This window comes from Pseudophryne corroboree, chromosome 9 (assembly GCF_028390025.1).
Source record: "Pseudophryne corroboree isolate aPseCor3 chromosome 9, aPseCor3.hap2, whole genome shotgun sequence".
NCBI lineage: Eukaryota > Metazoa > Chordata > Amphibia > Anura > Myobatrachidae > Pseudophryne > Pseudophryne corroboree.
This window is the reverse complement of record NC_086452.1, coordinates 33,834,789-33,857,879: the sequence shown is the minus strand read 5'-3', so window position 1 is coordinate 33,857,879 and position 23,091 is coordinate 33,834,789. Positions and strand designations below refer to the sequence as shown.

The 23,091-nt window shown below is 46.8% G+C and overlaps 1 protein-coding gene across 4 annotated transcripts in view; it reads left to right on the top strand.

The window, feature by feature from the left end:
• The window catches only part of IL23R (interleukin 23 receptor), a 120,596-nt gene that overhangs the window by 47,553 nt on the left and 49,952 nt on the right, over positions 1-23,091 (top strand). For all 4 annotated transcript variants that reach the window (XM_063939132.1, XM_063939128.1, XM_063939129.1 and 1 more), the window contains exons 3-4: positions 7,522-7,800; positions 7,893-8,016. In XM_063939132.1, the coding sequence (XP_063795202.1) occupies positions 7,522-7,800; positions 7,893-8,016 (403 nt within the window). The remainder of the gene's footprint in view (positions 1-7,521; positions 7,801-7,892; positions 8,017-23,091) is intronic.

The window sequence follows — 23,091 nt, the reverse complement described above, 5'->3', positions numbered from 1 at the left end:
CACCAGAATGGATGCCTTTATTTGTGGAATTACGTGATGGTTTATCTTCCCTTAAACAGTCAGTTGAGGACATGAGGCGGCCGGACAATCAATTAATGCCTGTCCAGGCGCCTCAAACACCGTCAGGGGCTGTAAAACGCCCTTTGCCTCAGTCGGTCGACACAGACCCAGACACGGGCACTGATTCCAGTGACGACGGTAGAAATTCAAACGTATTTTCCAGTAGGGCCACACGTTATATGATTTTGGCAATGAAGGAGACGTTACATTTAGCTGATACTACAGATACCGTAAAACAGGGTATTATGTATGGTGTGAAAAAACTACAAACAGTTTTTCCTGAATCAGAAGAATTAAATGACGTGTGTGATGAAGCGTGGGTTGCTCCTGATAAAAAGTTGATAATTTCAAAAAAGTTATTGGCATTATACCCTTTCCCGCCAGAGGTTAGGGCGCGCTGGGAAACACCCCCTAAGGTGGACAAGGCGCTCACACGCTTATCCAAACAAGTGGCGTTACCCTCTCCTGAGACGGCCGCACTTAAGGATCCATCAGATAGAAAGATGGAAGTTATTCAAAAGAATATATACACACATGCAGGTGTTATACTACGACCAGCTATAGCAACTGCCTGGATGTGCAGTGCTGGAGTAGTTTGGTCAGAATCCCTGATTGAAAATATTGATACCCTAGATAGGGACAATGTTTTACTGTCGTTAGAACAAATAAAGGATGCATTTATCTATATGCGTGATGCACAGAGGGATATTTGCACACTGGCATCTCGGATGAGTGCTATGTCCATTTCAGCCAGAAGAGCCTTATGGACACGACAGTGGACAGGCGATGCGGATTCAAAACGTCACATGGAGGTTTTGCCGTATAAAGGGGAGGAGTTATTTGGAGTTGGTCTATCAGACTTGGTGGCCACGGCTACTGCCGGGAAATCCACTTTTTTACCTCAAGTCACTCCCCAACAGAGAAAGGCACCGACCTTTCAACCGCAGCCTTTTCGCTCCTACAAAAATAAGAGAGCAAAGGGCTTGTCGTACCTGCCACGAGGCAGAGGAAGAGGGAAGAGACACCAACAGGCAGCTCCTTCCCAGGAACAGAAGCCCTCCCCGGCTCCTGCAAAAACCTCAGCATGACGCTGGGGCCTCTCAAGCGGACTCGGGGACAGTGGGGGGCCGTCTCAAAAATTACAGCGCGCAGTGGGCTCACTCGCAGGTAGACCCCTGGATCCTGCAGATAATATCTCAGGGGTACAGGTTGGAATTAGAGACGGATCCTCCTCATCGTTTCCTGAAGTCTGCCTTACCAACCGTCTCTTCCGAAAGGGAGAGGGTGTTGGAAGCCATTCACAAGCTGTACGCTCAGCAGGTGATAGTCAAAGTACCCCTATTACAACAAGGAAAGGGGTATTATTCCACTCTATTTGTGGTACCGAAGCCGGATGGCTCGGTAAGGCCTATTCTAAATCTGAAGTCCTTGAACCTCTACATAAAAAAGTTCAAGTTCAAGATGGAGTCACTCAGAGCAGTGATAGCGAACCTGGAAGAAGGGGACTTTATGGTATCCTTGGACATCAAGGATGCGTATCTACACGTTCCGATTTACCCCGCACACCAGGGGTACCTCAGGTTCATTGTTCAAAACTGTCACTATCAGTTTCAGACGCTGCCGTTCGGATTGTCCACGGCGCCTCGGGTCTTTACCAAGGTAATGGCCGAGATGATGATTCTTCTTCGAAGAAAAGGCGTATTAGTTATCCCATACTTGGACGATCTCCTAATAAGGGCAAGGTCCAGAGAACAGCTGGAGACAGCTTTAGCACTATCTCAAGAGGTGCTAAGACAACACGGGTGGATTCTGAATATTCCAAAATCCCATTTAATCCCGACAACTCGTCTGCTGTTCCTAGGAATGATTCTGGACACGGTTCAGAAAAAGGTTTTCCTTCCAGAGGAAAAAGCCAAGGAGTTATCCGATCTGGTCAGGAACCTCCTAAAACCAGGAAAAGTGTCAGTACATCAATGCACAAGAGTCCTGGGAAAAATGGTGGCTTCTTACGAAGCAATTCCATTCGGCAGATTCCATGCAAGAATATTCCAAAGGGATCTGTTGGACAAATGGTCAGGGCCGCATCTGCAGATGCACCTGCGAATAACCCTGTCACCAAAGACAAGGGTGTCACTTCTGTGGTGGTTGCAGAAGGCTCACCTATTAGAAGGCCGCAGATTCGGCATTCAGGATTGGATCCTGGTGACCACGGACGCCAGCCTGAGAGGCTGGGGAGCAGTCACACAAGGAAGAAACTTCCAGGGAGTATGGACGAGTCTGGAAAAGTCTCTTCACATAAACATTCTGGAACTAAGAGCAATCTACAATGCTCTAAGCCAGGCGGAACTTCTCCTGCAAGGAAAGCCGGTGTTGATTCAGTCGGACAACATCACGGCGGTCGCCCATGTAAACAGGCAGGGCGGCACAAGAAGCAGGAGTGCAATGGCAGAAGCTGCCAAGATTCTTCGCTGGGCGGAGAATCACGTGATAGCACTGTCAGCAGTGTTCATCCCGGGCGTGGACAACTGGGAAGCAGACTTCCTCAGCAGACACGATCTTCATCCGGGAGAGTGGGGTCTACATCCAGAAGTCTTCAACATGTTAATAGACCGTTGGGAAAGACCAATTGTAGACATGATGGCGTCTCGACTCAACAAGAAACTGGACAAATATTGCGCCAGGTCAAGAGATCCACAGGCAATAGCTGTGGACGCACTGGTAACTCCTTGGGTGTACCAGTCAGTGTATGTGTTTCCTCCTCTGCCGCTCATACCAAAGGTATTGAAGATCATACGGCAAAGAAGAGTAAGAACAATACTAGTGGTTCCGGATTGGCCGAGAAGGACTTGGTATCCGGAACTTCAAGAGATGCTCACGGACGAACCGTGGCCTCTACCTCTGAGAAGGGACCTGCTACAGCAGGGTCCCTGTCTTTTTCAAGACTTACCGCGGCTGCGTTTGACGGCATGGCGGTTGAACGCCAGATCCTAAAAGGGAAAGGCATTCCAGAAGAAGTCATTCCTACCTTGATTAAGGCACGGAAGGAAGTCACCGTGAAACATTATCACCGCATTTGGCGAAAATATGTAGCGTGGTGCGAGGATCGGAGGGTTCCGACGGAGGAATTCCAACTGGGTCGTTTCCTACATTTCCTGCAATCAGGATTATCTATGGGTCTCAAATTGGGATCCATTAAGGTTCAAATTTCGGCCCTGTCAATATTCTTCCAAAAAGAATTGGCCTCTGTCCCTGAGGTCCAGACTTTTGTCAAGGGAGTACTGCATATACAGCCTCCTGTGGTGCCTCCGGTGGCACCGTGGGATCTAAATGTAGTTTTAGATTTCCTCAAATCCCATTGGTTTGAACCATTGAAAAAGGTGGATTTCAAATATCTCACATTGAAAGTGACTATGTTACTAGCCCTGGCCTCTGCCAGGAGAGTATCTGAATTGGCGGCTTTATCTTATAAAAGTCCTTATCTAATCTTCCATTCGGATAGGGCAGAACTGCGGACTCGTCCGCATTTTCTCCCTAAAGTGGTATCAGCATTTCATCTGAACCAACCTATTGTGGTGCCTGCGGCCACTAGCGACTTGGAGGACTCCAAGTTGTTGGACGTTGTCAGAGCCTTAAAAATATACATTGCAAGGACGGCTGGAGTCAGGAAATCTGACTCGCTGTTTATATTGTATGCACCCAACAAGTTGGGCGCACCTGCTTCTAAGCAGTCGATTGCTCGTTGGATTTGTAACACAATTCAACTTGCACATTCTGTGGCAGGCCTGCCACAGCCTAAAACTGTAAAAGCCCACTCCACAAGGAAGGTGGGCTCATCTTGGGCGGCTGCCCGAGGGGTCTCGGCATTACAACTCTGCCGAGCAGCTACGTGGTCGGGGGAGAACACGTTTGTAAAATTTTACAAATTTGATACCCTGGCAAAGGAGGACCTGGAGTTCTCTCATTCGGTGCTGCAGAGTCATCCGCACTCTCCCGCCCGTTTGGGAGCTTTGGTATAATCCCCATGGTCCTTTCAGGAACCCCAGCATCCACTTAGGACGATAGAGAAAATAAGAATTTACTTACCGATAATTCTATTTCTCGGAGTCCGTAGTGGATGCTGGGCGCCCATCCCAAGTGCGGATTATCTGCAATACTTGTACATAGTTATTGTTAACTAATTCGGGTTATTGTTAAGGAGCCATCTTTAAGAGGCCCTTTCTGTTGTCATACTGTTAACTGGGTTTAGATCACAAGTTGTACGGTGTGATTGGTGTGGCTGGTATGAGTCTTACCCGGGATTCAAAATGCCTCCCTTATTGTGTATGCTCGTCCGGGCACAGTACCTAACTGGAGTCTGGAGGAGGGTCATAGGGGGAGGAGCCAGTGCACACCACCTGACCTAGTAAAGCTTTACTTTTTTGTGCCCTGTCTCCTGCGGAGCCGCTATTCCCCATGGTCCTTTCAGGAACCCCAGCATCCACTACGGACTCCGAGAAATAGAATTATCGGTAAGTAAATTCTTATTATTTTATCTCCAATTTCTGGGGTTGGTTTTCTTAATATATTGTGAAAAGATGAAGGTAGGGGTATCCTCTCCTGGGGTAGATAGGCACTTCCAAACACACAGCAGCCAGGAAACCACACACTAGTCCAGTATTTTCGTGCAATCTAGCCGTAGCTAATTTTATTGTGCAGTACAGAAAGCATAAAAATAAATCCTAGCCCCACTGGGGACTAACTAAACAAACAGATTCCCTCTCTCAGAGTGGTAGGACCTGATGCCCCTATCATAAGCATATGCACAGTACTCACGGTCAGAAAATCACAGTGTTTCTTAACAGGCCTCCTGCCTGTTCTTCCCAGGCAGTGAGAGACTGAATGAAGCACTGAAACACATTTATTAGCATCTACAGGTGCAGGCACTAATTAACCTGATCTCAGGCTGATGACCTGAAGACCAGAAATGGGCCTAATGGATGGAGCCCGCCCTCTCTTTCCATCCACAACCCCAGGAATCCTTAACCGTTTTTTACTAAAGCTCAAAACATCCATCTATTCTGTTTTGCAGTTGCATACATTTTCCTGTGGTTTTAAATCCTATAGCTCAGAAACCTGGGACACATATATCTCCCATGTACAACCTTGCCGGGGCTTTCACCACAATATTTATTCAGATAATATTGTCTCAGACTATTAAAACTGGAGCAAATTCTTATACACAGGTGCTCACACTGTATCCAGTAGCATGATTTATGTCCATTAATCCCCTCATTGGTCCACATAATGCTCCATATATGTTAAATGCAAGAATGACATATAGTAAGTGATGACATCAGCAGATTACATGCAGGTATATTATGACTGATATGTGATTTATTATGGGGTGAGTAGAAGGGATGCAGGGTTTATTGTATCTGTAAATGCAAGCTGGAAACATTGCAATTAACATCTTTGATTGGTATCTGACCTGTATAATGTGCAGGGTGTCATAACCGTAGCTCACATTGGGGTAACTTTACTAAGGTGGGAGTTTTTTTAGAACTGGTGATTTTGGCCATAGCAACCAATTAGATTCTACTTAACATTTATCTAGCTGCTTTGAGAAGATAATAGATATAATCTGATTGGTTGCTAAGAGCAACATCACCAGTTCTAAAAAAACCTCCCACCTTAGAAAATTTACCCCATAGATGGGCAAACGGTTGCTGTAAATTTGTATTATACCAGAATATTGGCCCTCATTCCGAGTTGATCGGTCGCAAGGCGAATTTAGCAGAGTTACACACGCTAAGCCTACGCCTACTGGGAGTGTATCTTAGCTTCTTAAAATTGCGACCGATGTATTCGCAATATTGCGATTACAAACTACTTTGCAGTTTCTGAGTAACTTCAACCTTACTCTGCCTGTGCGATCAGTTCAGTGCTTGTCGTTCCTGGTTTGACGTCACAAACACACCCAGCGTTCGCTCAGACACTCCCCCGTTTCTCCAGCCACTCCTGCGTTTTTTCCGGAAACGGTAGCGTTTTCATCCACACGCCCATAAAACGCAGTGTTTCCGCCCAGTAACACCCATTTCCTGTCAATCACATTACGATCGCCGGAGCGATGAAAAAGCCGTGAGTAAAAAAACTATCTTCATTGTTAAATTACTTGGCGCAGTCGCAGTGCGAATATTGCGCATGCGTACTAAGCGGATTTTCATTGCGATGCGATGAAAAATACCGACCGATCAACTCGGAATGAGGGCCATTGTCCAACACATTATACAACACAACTGGTGCCCATAATAAACTATTACATTGCCCCTTGTCCGCACAAAATGAGTACGACAGCCTGTGACCTGATTATACTGCCCTAAGGGGGACATGTACTAAGCAGTGATAAAAGTGGAGAAGTGAGCTAGTGGAGAAGTTGCCCATGGCAACCAATCAGCATTGACGTAACATTTATAATTTGCATACTATAAACATTTACAGAGCAGCTGATTGGTTGCCATGGGCAACTTCCCCACTGGCTCACCTCCACTTTTATCACTGCTTAGTACATGTCCCCCTAAGTACCCACAAAATGACGTGCCAATTACAAACCAGCTGCATGCCAGCACATTATAGTCAGTGGCGGATCTTGCCACGGGCAAGCAGGACTTTTTGCCCGGGGCGCCGCCTTCCGGAGGGCGCCGGCGCCATCCGGAGGGCGCCGCACCATGGCAAGATCCGCCACTGTCAGTGTGCGCCCCAGCAGTGTCCCCCCGCTGTGCCACCCCTCCCGCTGTGAGAAGGGAACCAGACGCTACTCGTCTGGTTTCCCTTCGTGGCGCTGGTCCTCCCCCGCTCTGAAGGGAATCAGACGCTAAGCGTCTAGTTTCCCTTCATGGAGAGGACCTTTGGTGTGCGGTGCGCGATGACGTCATCGCGCACCGCACAGCATTGTGGCATAGATGCTAGGGGTCATAATTGACCTCTAGCGCCTATGCTGTGCTATGGGAGAGACGTCATGACTGACGTCTCTCCCATAGATCCGAGGAGAAGAGTGGCGCCGGTCTGCAGGGTCTGGAAACAGGAGCGGGGTATAGTAAGTATACTTTTTTTTCCCCCCTTTCAGCGGCGCTACAAATGGGGGCGTGACTGACCATGCCCCCATATTAAGCCACACCCCTAACTTTTGCCCGGGGCGCTGCAATGGCAAGAACCGGCCCTGATTATAGTATTGCACCCCTGCCCTTATCCTGGTAATAAGGGACTAAACTTTTATTTTCAGTGCTCCAAGCTCAGGGGACACGCACTGTAGACCATGCAATTATGTGGGCAATATATGTCAGATGCTTTAATAGTAAACTGTGGCAGGGCATGCTGGGATGTGTAGTTGCCCAACAGCTGGAGGGACGCATTTTGAATACCCCTGATGTACGTACTTCGGCTGTACCTAATCAATTGCTGCATCTGTGTAATCACCTCCTGCAGGTCTTGTACCAAAATCAGGCATCGTTCTATTAAAGCCGGCCTCAGCCGTCTATTTGGGGTCTAACGTTTCCATCATCTGCGTCGCTACCAGAGACCCCTGTAATGGGAGAGGGGAATTCTTGTTTCGGTTGAATAGAACCACGAGACAGCCGGACCGGGGGAATCATACGTCGTCCATGCTTCAGCTCTTCAGTGTGACGGAAAGCCATCACGTTATTTGTCACCTGGAATGCGACAGGTGGAAGCATCTTGTTGACGTGGTCTGGTTGCGAGTCGGATGTAAGTAACCTGAGGACGTGTAATCCTTTACACTCTACGTTTCACCAATAACAGCACTTGCGGCTCGGTATAACTTCCCTTTTCCATCCTAGATCCTCCTGATCCACCCAGACATGTAAAGTGTTCATTGGATGAAAGTTCCACTGAGATGCGTTGTGAATGGGACCCAGGCCGGGAGACAAGGTTACCCACAAACTACAGTGTACTTGCAAGAAAGTAAGTCCTGCAGAATCTTCCTTTATGTTTCATAATAAAACCTGTTTTTAAAGGTGAGCTTCTACTTTACATCCCATCAGGGGTCCTTGCGCCCCTGGCAAAGTAAGGGACTGCCCCCCCCCCCCCCCCCCCCCACACACACACACACATTTGGAATACAGTGTGAGTATTGGAAATGGGGCATGGTCTTGTGGGGGAAGGGCGTGGACACAATTATAATTCCAATTCAAATTATGCCACACAGTAGTGTCCCTTATTCACATTACACTGCACAGTAGTGTCTCGTATTCACGTTACACCATCCCTCCACCCTATCCCACCTTTCCCACAGCCTGACCTTAACCTGCCCCCCAAAAGCCTCTTCAGTGGTGCCTAACCTTAACCCACCCTTCCTAATCTCCCTCCCTGCAGCCTAACCCTCCCACCCTCGCAGCCTAACCCTCCCACGTGGCTTGACAGTGGAGACTTTGGCACCAACTTGATCTGGATTTTGGCATTCTGCATCATTATCTATGTTGGGATGCCAGCACCAGCATTCCGAGCAGTGTCGGGATGCTGGTGTCAGCTTTCCAAAGGCCGGGATGCCAAACGCCGGCATCTTGACTGCATCCTGAATGAAATGCTAATGAGCTGCTGTGAGATGAGCCTCAAATGGACCCAGCCATTAACCAAACACCATTAGTTGGATGGTAGAAGTGCTTCCTGTTAGAAAAGATATCAGGGTGCCATCACTTCCAAGATAAAATGATCAATTATACAATTAACTGACACACATTTCCTTGAACATGGCCTTGAAATAGGTAAGATATGTACTTTCTTTATTACACTCAACAAGTTAAAGTTTTCTCTTACTACTTACTTACATCTAACATGCATGAAAATCGTGTAGTTTTCCAGGTACTACAGTCCCTTCTCCCAAACACTGACACTTTTTTATTATCTCCAACAACAAATAGATCTATAGCATTGTGCTATATAACAATTGCTGTGTACCTGGTGACAGTCTGTTACTACCGGCGCAGCGCCGGTGTCCGTCAGCACCGCACTGCACTGGTGATCAGACTAGTGTCCGTCAGCACCGCACTGCACTGGTGATCAGACTAGTGTCCGGCAGCACCGCACTGCACTAGTGATCAGACTTGTGTCCGGCAGCACCACACTTGTAATCAAACTCACAATAAACTACAGTTCCCAGCAGCCCTTGCTGCCGGGAGCTCCCAGCAACAAGGGCTGATGAAAGATGTAGTTTATTTTGAGTCTGATTACAAGTGCGGTGCTGCCGGACACCAGCGCCGCTCTAGCAGTGACAGACTCTCACCAGGTACACTCTGATAATACGACTTTTCTATATACTTTGGCCACGGGTGGCACAGCCAGGCGGCGCCCCCTCTTTGCTTGGCGCCCCTGGCGAGTGCCATCCTGGCCAATAGGTAGATACACCCCTGCATCCCATGTCCGTACTGACCAGCTTAACGAATATTCCTGCTTTATTAACGTCCAAATTTTTTGCCTCGTTCAATAACACCTGTAATAATCGCTGACATCGCAGAAAGCAAAGATGAATTAAGGTGGCTACTGTATGTATCACTGATGTCATGCTGGGACAGCGCAACCGGTAAGACTATGCACCAGCGACGGCTCCCCCCCCCCCTATGAAAACCGATTGTGTATCAACCATTCAATGGCGGGCTTCCGATGTCCCTCCCTATGTCTCCCACAGTATCAGAACATGAATCTCCTTAAACAATCTGTGCTACTGTGAGCACTCAGGAGATCTGATTGGCTACAGGCTGTTCCGCTTTAAACACATACAATTGCACCTACTGGTCCCCCTGCTTGTACTACCAGGGTCCCCAGTGTGTGCAATAAAGGGCGCTGGCTCTGACCAAGAAAGGAGATGTTTACAATGGGTAGATGCTGCTGCTCCTAGCCAATCAGGATAATTGCATTCCTTATAAAAAAAATACCAGACCATATATACCCAGAAGGATAAAAATCCCAGAAGTAAACCAAAAGCGCATGCCTCCACCCCCAATTTTTGTAGCTATTATTATTAAATATCTATATATTCAATTTCTCTATCGTCCTAAGTGGATGCTGGGGTTCCTGAAAGGACCATGGGGAATAGCGGCTCCGCAGGAGACAGGGCACAAAAGTAAAGCTTTTACAGGTCAGGTGGTGTGTACTGGCTCCTCCCCCTATGACCCTCCTCCAGACTCCAGTTAGATTTTTGTGCCCGGCCGAGAAGGGTGCAATTCTAGGTGGCTCTCATAAAGAGCTGCTTAGAGAGTTTAGCTTAGGTTTTTTATTTTACAGTGATTCCTGCTGGCAACAGGATCACTGCAACGAGGGACAGAGGGGAGAAGAAGTGAACTCACCTGCGTGCAGGATGGATTGGCTTCTTGGCTACTGGACATGAAGCTCCAGAGGGACGATCACAGGTACAGCCTGGATGGTCACCGGAGCCACGCCGCCGGCCCCCTCACAGATGCTGAAGCAAGAAGAGGTCCAGAATCGGCGGCTGAAGACTCCTGCAGTCTTCTTAAGGTAGCGCACAGCACTGCAGCTGTGCGCCATTTTCCTCTCAGCACACTTCACACGGCAGTCACTGAGGGTGCAGGGCGCTGGGGGGGGGCGCCCTGGGAGGCAAATGAAAACCTTTAAAAAGGCTAAAAATACCTCACATATAGCCCCAGAGGCTATATGGAGATATTTACCCCTGCCTAAATGTACTAAATAGCGGGAGACGAGCCCGCCGAAAAAGGGGCGGGGCCTATCTCCTCAGCACACGGCGCCATTTTCTGTCACAGCTCCGCTGGTCAGGAAGGCTCCCAGGTCTCTCCCCTGCACTGCACTACAGAAACAGGGTATAACAGAGAGGGGGGGCAGAATAAATGGCAATATATTAATATAAAAGCAGCTATAAGGGAGCACTTAATCATAAGGCTATCCCTGTCATATATAGCGCTTTTTGGTGTGTGCTGGCAGACTCTCCCTCTGTCTCCCCAAAGGGCTAGTGGGTCCTGTCTTCGTATAGAGCATTCCCTGTGTGTCTGCTGTGTGTCGGTACGTGTGTGTCGACATGTATGAGGACGTTATTGGTGTGGAGGCGGAGCAATTGCCAAATATGAGGATGTCACCTCCTAGGGGGTCGACACCAGAATGGATGCCTTTATTTGTGGAATTACGGGATAGCGTCAACTCGCTTAAGCAGTCGTTTGCCGACATGAGGCGGCCGGACACTCAATTAGTGTCTGTCCAGGCGCCTCAAACACCGTCAGGGGCTGTAAAACGTCCCTTGCCTCAGTCGGTCGACACAGACCCAGACACAGGCACTGATTCCGGTGGTGAAGGTGACGAATCAACCGTATTTTCCAGTAGGGCCACACGTTATATGATTTTGGCAATAAAGGAGATGTTACATTTAGCTGATACTACAGGTACCACTAAACAGGGTATTATGTGGGGTGTGAAAAAACTACCAGTAGTTTTTACCGAATCAGAAGAATTAAATGACGTGTGTGATGAAGCGTGGGGTGCCCCGATAAAAAACTGCTAATTTCAAAGAAGTTATTGGCTTTATACCCTTTCCCGCCAGAGGTTAGGGAGCGCTGGGAAACACCTCCTAGGGTGGACAAAGCGCTAACACGCTTATCAAAACAAGTGGCGTTACCCTCTCCTGAGACGGACGCACTTAAAGATCCATCAGATAGGAGGATGGAAAATATCCAAAAAGGTATATACACACATGCAGGTGTTATACTACGACCAGCTATTGCGACTGCCTGGATGTGCAGTGCTGGGGTAGTTTGGTCAGAGTCCCTGATCGAAAATATTGATACCCTGGACAGGGACAATATTTTACTGTCGTTAGAACAAATAAAGGATGCATTTCTTTATATGCGTGATGCACAGAGAGATATCTGCACACTGGCATCACGGGTAAGTGCTATGTCCATTTCGGCCAGAAGAGCTTTATGGACACGACAGTGGACAGGCGATGCGTAGAGGAGTTATTTGAGGTCGGTCTATCGGATTTGGTGGCCACGGCTACGGCCGGGAAATCCACCTTTCTACCTCAAGTCACTCCCCAACAGAAAAAGGCACCGACCTTTCAACCGCAGCCCTTTCGTTCCTTTAAAAATAAGAGAGCAAAGGGCTATTCATATCTGCCACGAGGCAGAGGACGAGGGAAGAGACAGCAACAGGCAGCTCCTTCCCAGGAACAGAAGCCCTCCCCGGCTTCTACAAAAGCCTCAGCATGACGCTGGGGCTTCGCAAGCGGACTCGGGGGCGGTAGGCGGTCGTCTCAAAAATTACAGCGCGCAGTGGGCTCACTCGCAGGTAAATCCCTGGATCCTGCAGATAATATCTCAGGGGTACAGGTTGAAATTAGAGACAGAGCCACCTCGCCGTTTCCTGAAGTCTGCTTTACCAACGTCCCCCTCAGAAAGGGAGACGGTTTTGGAAGCCATTCACAAGCTGTATTCTCAGCAGGTGATAGTCAAGGTACCTCTTCTACGACAAGGGAAGGGGTATTATTCCACTCTATTTGTGGTACCGAAGCCGGATGGCTCGGTAAGGCCTATTCTAAATCTGAAGTCCTTGAACCTATACATAAAGAAGTTCAAGTTCAAGATGGAGTCACTCAGAGCAGTGATAGCGAACCTGGAAGAAGGGGACTTTATGGTATCCTTGGACATCAAGGATGCGTATCTCCACGTTCCAATTACCCCTCACACCAGGGGTACCTCAGGTTCGTTGTACAAAACTGTCACTATCAGTTTCAGACGCTGCCGTTTGGTTTGTCCACGGCACCTCGGGTCTTTACAAAGGTAATGGCCGAGATAATATTTCTTCTTCGAAGAAAAGGCGTATTAATTATCCCATACTTGGACGATCTCCTAATAAGGGCAAGGTCCAGAGAACAGCTAGAGATGGGTTTAGCACTATCTCAAGAGGTGCTAAAGCAGCACGGATGGATTCTGAATATTCCAAAATCCCAATTAATGCCGACAACTCGTCTGCTGTTCCTGGGGATGATTCTGGACACAGTTCAGAAAAAGGTTTTTCTTCCCGAAGAAAAAGCCAAGGAGTTATCTGACCTGGTCAGGAACCTCCTAAAACCAGGAAAGGTGTCTGTACATCAATGCACAAGAGTCCTGGGAAAAAAAATGGTAGCTTCTTACGAAGCAATCCCTTTCGGCAGATTCCATGCAAAGGGATCTGTTGGACAAATGGTCAGGGTCGCATCTTCAGATGCACCTGCGGATAACCCTGTCGCCGAGGACAAGGGTATCCCTTCTGTGGTGGTTGCAGGAGGCTCATCTATTGGAGGGCCGCAGATTCGGCATACAGGATTGGATCCTGGTGACCACGGATGCCAGCCTGAGAGGCTGGGGAGCAGTCACACAGGGAAGAAATTTCCAGGGAGTGTGGTCGAGCCTGAAAAAGTCTCTTCACATAAGCATTCTGGAACTAAGAGCAATCTACAATGCTCTAAGCCAGGCGGAACCTCTGCTTCAAGGAAGACCGGTGTTGATCCAGTCGGACAACATCACGGCAGTCGCCCATGTAAACAGACAGGGCGGCACAAGAAGCAGGAGGGCAATGGCAGAAGCTGCCAGGATCCTTCGCTGGGCGGAGAATCACGTGATAGCACTGTCAGCAGTATTCATCCCGGGCGTGGACAACTGGGAAGCAGACTTCCTCAGCAGACACGACCTTCACCCGGGAGAGTGGGGACTTCATCCAGAAGTTTTCCACATGCTATTAAACCGTTGGGTAAAACCAATGGTGGACATGATGGCGTCTCGCCTCAACAAAACACTGGACAGGTATTGCGCCAGGTCAAGAGATCCGCAGGCAATAGCTGTGGACGCGCTGGTAACACCTTGGGTGTACCAGTCGGTATATGTGTTTCCTCCTCTGCCTCTCATACCAAAGGTATTGAGGATTATACGGCAAAGAGGAGTAAGACTAGTGGCTCCGGATTGGCCAAGAAGGACTTGGTACCCGGAACTTCAAGAGATGGTCACGGACGATCCGTGGCCTCTACTTCTGAGAAGGGACCTGCTTCAGCAGGGTCCTTGTCTTTTTCAAGACTTACCGCGGCTGCGTTTGACGGCATGGCGTTGAATGCCAGATCCTAAAAGGAAAAGGCATTCCAGAAGAAGTCATTCCTACCTTGATAAAGGCAAGGAAGGAAGTCACCGCGAAGCATTATCGCCGTATTTGGCGAAAATATGTTGCGTGGTGCGAGCAGCGGAGTGCTCCGATGGAGGAATTTCAACTGGGTCGTTTTCCTACATTTCCTGCAATCAGGATTGTCTATGGGTCTCAAATTGGGATCTATTAAGGTTCAAATTTCGGCCCTATCAATATTCTTCCAAAAAGAATTGGCCTCAGTCCCTGAGGTCCAGATTTTTATCAAAGGAGTACTGCATATACAGCCTCCTGTGGTGCCTAAGGTGGCACCGTGGGATCTAAATGTAGTTTTAGATTTCCTCAAATCCAATTGGTTTGAACCACTAAAGAATGTGGATTTGAAATATCTCACATGGAAAGTGACTATGTTACTGGCCCTGGCTTCGGCCGGGAGAGTATCTGAACTGGCGGCTTTGTCTTATAAAAGCCCTTATTTAATTTTCCATTCGACATGGGGCAGAGCTGCGGACGCGTCCGCATTTTCTCCCTAAGGTGGTATCAGCGTTTCACCTGAACCAGCCTATTGTAGTGCCTGCGGCTACAGACGACTTGAAGGACTCCAAGTTGTTGGACGTTGTCAGAGCCTTAAAAATATACATTTAAAGGACGGCTGGAGTCAGAAAATCTGACTCGCTGTTTATACTGTATGCACCCAACAAGTTGGGTGCACCTGCTTCTAAGCAGTCGATTGCTCGTTGGTTTTGTAACAAAATTCAACTTGTACATTCTGTGGCAGGCCTGCCACAGCCTAAATCTGTTAAGGCCCATTCCGCAAGGAAGGTGGGCTCATCTTGGGCGGCTGCCCGAGGGGTCTCGGCATTACAACTCTGCCGAGCAGCTACGTGGTCAGGGGAGAACACGTTTGTAAATTTTTACAAATTTGATACCCTGGCAAAGGAGGACCTGGAGTTCTCTCATTCGGTGCTGCAGAGTCATCCGCACTCTCCCGCCCGTTTGGGAGCTTTGGTATAATCCCCATGGTCCTTTCAGGAACCCCAGCATCCACTTAGGACGATAGAGAAAATAAGAATTTACTTACCGATAATTCTATTTCTCGGAGTCCGTAGTGGATGCTGGGCGCCCATCCCAAGTGCGGATTATCTGCAATACTTGTACATAGTTATTGTTAACTAATTCGGGTTATTGTTTAGGAAGCCATCTTTCAGAGGCTCCTCTGTTATCATACTGTTAACTGGGTTTAGATCACAAGTTGTACGGTGTGATTGGTGTGGCTGGTATGAGTCTTACCCGGGATTCAAAATCCTCCCTTATTGTGTACGCTCGTCCGGGCACAGTACCTAACTGGAGTCTGGAGGAGGGTCATAGGGGGAGGAGCCAGTACACACCACCTGACCTGTAAAAGCTTTACTTTTGTGCCCTGTCTCCTGCGGAGCCGCTATTCCCCATGGTCCTTTCAGGAACCCCAGCATCCACTACGGACTCCGAGAAATAGAATTATCGGTAAGTAAATTCTTATTTTCACAGTTAATCGTATAACAGAACTTTTTATTAATGAAAAAGATATATTCACATAAACCAATAAAAATTGGGTGGCTGGAGGGGGGGACCCCTTGATTTAAGGGGTCACCACTCCTCCAGGGTACCCCGGCCAGGGGTGACTAGTTGGGGATTTAATGCCACGGCCGCAGGGACCGGTATAAAAGTGTCCCCCGTCTGTGGCATTATCTCTCCAGCTAGTGGAGCCCGGTGCTGGTTCAAAAAATACGGGGGACCCCTACACTTTTTGTCCCCCGTATTTTTTGCACCAGGACCGGACGCAAAGCCCGGTGCTGGTTCTAAAAATACGGGGGATCCCCTGTCCATTTTCCCCCCGTATTTTTACAACCAGGACCGGCTCAAAGAGCCCGAGGCTGGTTATGCTTAGTAGGGGGGACTCCACGCATTTTTTTTTTGTAAATTTTAACCCATTCCCACCCCTTCCCACTGAAAACCATGCTCTCTCAATTTTAGTCAGTTAAAAAAAAAATATTATTTAAAAAAATATATAAATAATAGTTGTAAATCCTAATAGACAAACCAAGTACATAATCCCTTCTAATATAAATAGATATGCTATTAGCAATAACAAAAAAACACGAAAAAAAATGTTTTTAATTTTTTTTATTAGATTCCGCCAGCAAAGTGAGGCGGAATGAAATTGACGAAATTACTGTCGAAAAGCACTGTTGTCGAATCGACATTCTTCAATTGAATATACTTTTGTCGAAAAGCCGCATTTTTACCATTGCAGACATGTTGAATTTGACAAAGTCGAATTTGAAAAGTCCGTTTTTTTAATCGAAAAGTACTCTATTGCATTGTCGAATATTTTTTTTTGTGTCAAAAATGCCCCGTTTTTCGACATTTGCGGCAATTCGACCGCAATTGCAAATACCCCATAGAGTGTTCATTCTGTGATCCCAATCTAAGTTGGCCTATATTTTAAATGGTCTCCAGAACTGTCCCAAGTTCACTTGAGCTCCTTTTAATTTATATGCGTGCACAGATTTTAATTGGCTTCACTGGTAATTACCATGTAGAATTTTTATAATATCACCTTCAGTAGTTGAATGCTCTCTGCTGTAACGTTACCTATTTAACAGGTGTAGGCATGGATGAATTCAGTACTTCCACTTCCACTCACAGTGTTCAGGCTCCCTCTGCTGGTGATTGCCCGTATTGCAATTTACACTGTATGCCGAAATTCCGTAGCCCCGTAATGCAGTATGCTGGAGGTGATTCACTCCTGACGTAGTCACTTGAAAACGCGTTTCTCCGCCTCAATCCTCCTTCGGCGGCTTCCTCAGCTCAAATGACCATGTCTTGCTTGATCCCCTTATATACCATCCATAATTCAGATCTCCCGTGCCGCACATGCATGCGCACTAGATCGTGCGTTCCAAGCCTCAATCCGGATCACTTCCTTATATCTCCTTTAGCGGCCATCTTGCCACTTCTATTCAAGCCTCATTCCTGAATTTTTATATATGTAAGCCTCGTTCTGGATATTAGAGGCCATATTGCCGTTCATATTCAAGCCTCATTTCTATATCATCACATAATCAAGCCCCATTATAAATCCAGACGGCCATCTTGCCATACATATTCAAGCCTCATTCTTATCTATTGATATACATATATATCTCAAACCAATGTAGCGTAACCTATATAGACATGCACCTAGTTTCCATATATAAATATATACATGGGATATCCCCACCTATTTTATTTTATTATCTAATTTCATTCATTATTTTAATTTTTTTTTATTTTAGATATGTTCCCTATAATTAATAATCCTTACTTGTGCATGTGTAGATATGTTGCGCTACAATAAAACGTAAAAAGCAATATATAATATATCCTAATTCATAACATTGAATAACTTACATACCCTAACTCTTCCTTAAATATATTCAATATTAATAATTCCCATAATATTAATAATAATAATAATCCATATCTCGATTCTTGGTACCACAGGGATTATTTACTCCATTATTATAAAAAGGTTACTAATTCTTAATTATTTTCTTTTATTCTTTATAAGATGCCTTTCTAAATATTATTTAGCTGCACAGAATCATTCAGTCCATAGGGCATCAGGGTCTTCAATCTAAATATCCAAAATGCCTCCCTCTTGCATAGATGTCTAAATCTGTCCCCCCCCCCTCTTTGTCTCTGCCACTTGTTCAATTGCAGTAATACTGATGTTCCACCTTTTCCTTTCTCACAATTTAGAATATGTCTGTATAGGTAGGTATTTCCCAACTCCTTTCCTATTTGCCTTTTGTGTTCCATAAATCTTATGTGGAGCGTCTTAATGGTACGCCCCACATACTGCAGTCCACATCCACACTCCAGTACATAGATTATGAATGTGGATTTGCAGTTAAGGAAATTTTTAATCTTAATCACCTCTCCAGAGACTACCAAGGTAATCTGTGTGGTCTTCTTAGTAGTATGGGTACACGTGATACAACCCGTCCGCCCACATCTATGAAAACCTGGGGGTATTGTTGGTAACGATGTAGGAACCATTTCACTACCTTCTTGAACCAGATTTTTATTATTACGTGTCCCATCAAAAAAACTGGGTGCTAATGTTGTTCTCAAATTATCAGATTTTCTAAAAATAACTTGTTCATTCAATTTTACACTGGAGTTCAAAGTTTCATCCAGCCTCAGAATGGCAAAATTTTGTTTGATAATTTTCTTTATTTCATATGCACTAGTATTGTATTTAGTCACAAACATAGTTGTCCTGTCTCTTCCTCTATCCTCATTCTTTTTGGCCCTAGTCCGAGTATCATCTAATAGCGTATTCCGTTCAATGTTTTCCACGTCCCTCATAGCCCTTTCTAGTACACTTTTAGGATATTCCTGTGAAATAAAAGACCCATATAGAGAATTCATCTGTTTCCGGGCTGTTCCTTCGGTAGAACAATTTCTCTTCACCCTAAGTGCAATATCTAAAAAAGTCATCTCTGTGCGATGGCAGTGCCCTGTAAATTTTAAACCGGACTGATTACAGTTCAGGTTATTAATGAAACATTCTGCTGATTCAGTGCTCCCCTCCCAAACAAAAAATAGGTAGTCAATGAAACGGCCATACAGGACCAGACCCGCACCCAAGCCTCCCCCCAAATGTGCCACTCCTCGAAGCAACCCATAAATAGGTTAGCAAAGCTAGGGGCGAACCTGGTCCCCATGGCCGTTCCCTTGACCTGCAGATAAAACTGACGATCAAAAAGAAAATAATTGTGCTTAAGTATAAACCTAATCCCTTCAATTATAAACCACTTTAATTCCTCTGTGACACTGGGATCTTCTTAAAGATAGACTTCTACTGCATCAATCCCCAATTGATGTTCAATATTCGAATATAGTGAAACAACATCACACGTGATAAAACAGTAACTGGACTTCCACCTTACTGTTTTTATTAAATTTAAAAATTGTGTAGTATCCTTTATGCGAGATTTTAATATATTTTTTTTCTTTTGTTCCGCTTTAAAAGTGAGGATATAACGGACGAGCAGGAGATAAAGGTGGATCACTACGTTGTCTTATCATTACTCCCTGAAACACGACTTTCCCTTCTATAACCTCAGAGTCTGCACGAATGGGCGCCTCCCCCTCATTTGCATACAGTGCCAGTAGCAAATACAGGTTGTCAGTAAATAACTGCAAATGCAAGTTTCTGTCTGACGCATTACCTGCAAATTATCGAGGTCAATCTGAACAGATGATGAAATTGAGAGCAGACGTTCTAGTAATCTAATCTGATACGGGAACATGATATTGAGGCCTGACAGGAAATACCGTATATAGGTCACACTGTGACATCAGTGCCTGCTATAACTAAACTCTCTACTTTGCGGAGACTTTTGCAAAGTTACTGAAATTGAAAATAAATAAATAAAGTTCTATCTATACAGTTGGGTGGTTCCGGCTTTATGGTGGGTGTCTCCTGGACTGATATGTTCTGGCAATCAGATGGTTAATGTATATGCAAGCCCTCTATGACTGGGGTTGATTCTCCTCTTTTCATTTTCACGTTATGCGTAGTGATCTCCCGTATACAGGGATTCACATATGGGCGCTGCTGCAGCCATATTTGCGCCCGTTGGAGTTGCTGTTGCGTTAATACGCAAATACTAGTTTAAGCCTTCCCCTTGTGCTCTAGCGTGAGCAGGATGGCCCATGATTTGATGACTCAGTTTCTGATACCAGCGATTCCGTGCGCAACAGCACCATTGTGTGTACAGTCAGGGTAAAGCATGCGCCGTAAGGGACGCCATGAAAATATGTCCATGCGCAGCAGCAAATAATCACTCAACTGCAGCAGCAACGGCATTGCATACCATTTACTTCCAGCTCTGAATCAGGCCCGCAGTATGGGGGAAGCCAGGTTAGTGAGGCCCCCTGCCACTGAAAAAGTGGCCGATGCAGGGGTGTGATGGCGAGATTGCGCAATTGTGGCCCCCACCCATGCTATAAAATGCTGCAATTACACAAATTGCGCCAGCGGCTGCCTGAATGAAGTGGGTGGCCGCGGGCAACTTCCGGGAGACTTGACTACTCTTCCAGGCGTATCGGAGAGCCACCCGTGGTTTGGGGGAGTAGGCAAACATGATTAAAGAGCAATAGAATAATACAGCAATAAAGAATGTTACTTGCTACACAAGGTTCGTTCTGTGCATGTGCAGAATGGGCCTTATGGTATCACGTGTAGTTCTCCCAGGCGACTGCCTGATTGACAGACAATGATGTTGAGTGGGTGGCGAGGGGGCAGAAACGGGGGTCATGACGCCCCCATTTTTCTGGGAGGGGAGAGTCCAGGGTCTGCATGTTACCATGTGCCACACCCTGCACCTAGATATAGCACTAGGGACCCCAAATATACAGAGACGCCTTGATGCGGCTTTGGGGCTTAGTCACACATTTGCGCAAATATGTGTAATCAAGATCTCTGAATTCTAATATTCTGTGGGATTTATATCTGGTTACTGCTATCATTCAGGGTGCTGGGGGAAACAATGTCTCTCTTTTTTCTTGCTTAGAAATACCCCTCCCTTTTGAGCACTTGAATTATATCATTAAGCTGATTGAGCATCTACCATTATATATGTCTGCATGTTACCATGCAGACTTCCTGGCCTCTTAGCCCTGTTTCTGTCGGTCAGCTCAGTAAAGTGGCGCTTACTCAGCTGGCCCTCTGCAATGCTGGATCCCAGTTTATGACGTCGGTCTCAGTGCTGGGATCGCAATTACATGCAGGTGGCGTCTCTTCTACTGAGACGTCTCCTGCATGCTCCTCCATAGAATCGGACGGAAATGCAAAGCTGCTTGCAAGCGGCTTTGCATTATTGTCCATCTCTTAATCAGGGCCTCTGTAAAGTCCAGAAGGCTTTGCTGAATCCAGAAAATGTTTGCCTATCCCTATTGCTGAAAATGTGACCGTACCACTTGCCATCTTTACTAGGTGTTAAAGGCACAGTCATAAAGAGTGGTAAGGTAAGCTTACTGCTGTCTGCTATATACTGAACGGGGTCATAAACCCTTTGGGCGTCACATGCGAGTTCTGCCGGTACATATTATAAATATGTCATTGAGGTTGCTGATCGGAAAGAACTTGCACTACAAAGCAGAAATGATTCACATTGTGCGTGAAGATCCGTGGTTACAATAACTGTTATCAAACTGTCAGTGTCTGTGGTCAGTGGTGATGAAAGCAAAATGACACCAGAGGTTCTCCAGTCATCGTGGAACTACAAATTCCATCAGGGATTCGGCTTGTTGGGGAGGGGCCTTGTCATTTAAAAAGATCTCTGTCATTCACGTCTCTTGTGATCTCAGCTGTCGGAGCATAAAAGTCGCGTTGTCACTATAATACCAAATTGTGGTAGAGGTGTAATTGTCTCATTTGGTTATAATGGTTTAGACTTGTCTGCACTGTTTGAGCTCCAAACTGTGGTCACACAGGCAGCAGCCATGATCTCTAATCTACCGTAATCACATTTCATTTCTTAGACATTCGCATAGAGCAGGGCTGGCCAAACCGGTCCTCGAGATCTACCAACAGTTCATGTTTTCCAGGCCTCCTGGAGATCTGTAGAATTATCAGTTAGGAATGAATGCAGCACATCTTAATTAGTAATGATGACTACACCTCATACTTGCCTACCTGACCCTCGCCATGAGGGAGAAAATGCTCTGTTCCTACTTTCCTGGTAATGTATGATTGCACCAAAAATGTAGGGGCGTTGCTTCGTGGGGAAGGTGCGTGGCCACATAATAGTGGCAATTCGCATTACACCACACAGTAGTGCAGTTAATACACACTGCGCCAGGCAGAGCACGTTAGACACTTTGCACCAGGCAGAGCACGTTAGACACTTTGCGCCAGGCAGAGCACGTTAGACACTTTGCGCCAGGCAGAGCACGTTGGACACATTGCCTAGCCACAGACGCCTAGCGGGAACACTACATGATATGCTCCCCAGCCGTGCCAGCAACACATGACATGCCCCCCAGCAGTGCCAGCTACACATGACATGCCCCCCAGCAATGCCAGATACATAAATGGCCACACAGTGCCAGATATGTATATACAGAAAAGCCCCCACAGTGCTAGATAAATGCCCCCACAGTGCCAGATAAATGTCCCCACAGTGCCAGATAAATGTCCCCACAGTGCCAGATAAATGTCCCCGCAGTGCCAGATAAATGCCCCCACAGTGCCAGATAAATGCCCCCACAGTGCCAGATAAATGCCCCCACAGTGCCAGATAAATGCCCCCACAGTGCCAGATAAATGCCCACAGTGCCAGATAAATGCCCCCAGTGCCAGATAAATGCCCCCACAGTGCCAGATAAATGTCCCCACAGTGCCAGATAAATGCCCACAGTGCCAGATAAATGCCCCCACAGTGCCAGATAAATGTCCCCACAGTGCCAGATAAATGCCCCCACAGTGCCAGATAAATGTCCCCACAGTGCCAGATAAATGCCCCGAGTGCCAGATAAATGTCCCCACAGTGCCAGATAAATGTCCCCACAGTGCCAGATAAATGCCCTGAGTGCCAGATAAATGCCCCCACAGTGCCATGTAAATGCCCCCACAGTGCCAGGTAAATGCCCCCACAGTGCCAGATAAATGCCCCCACAGTGCCAGATAAATGCCCCCACAGTGCCAGATAAATGTCCCCACAGTGCCAGATAAATGCCCCCACAGTGCCATCCATAAATGATTCACTCAGCCCCCCCCCCCCCCAAATACCTGCGGCGTTGGAGGGGGAGGAGTACTGCTGTCCGGGTGCGGCAGTGCAGGTCCGGGTGCGGGGGTGCTGGCGGGCGGGCGGG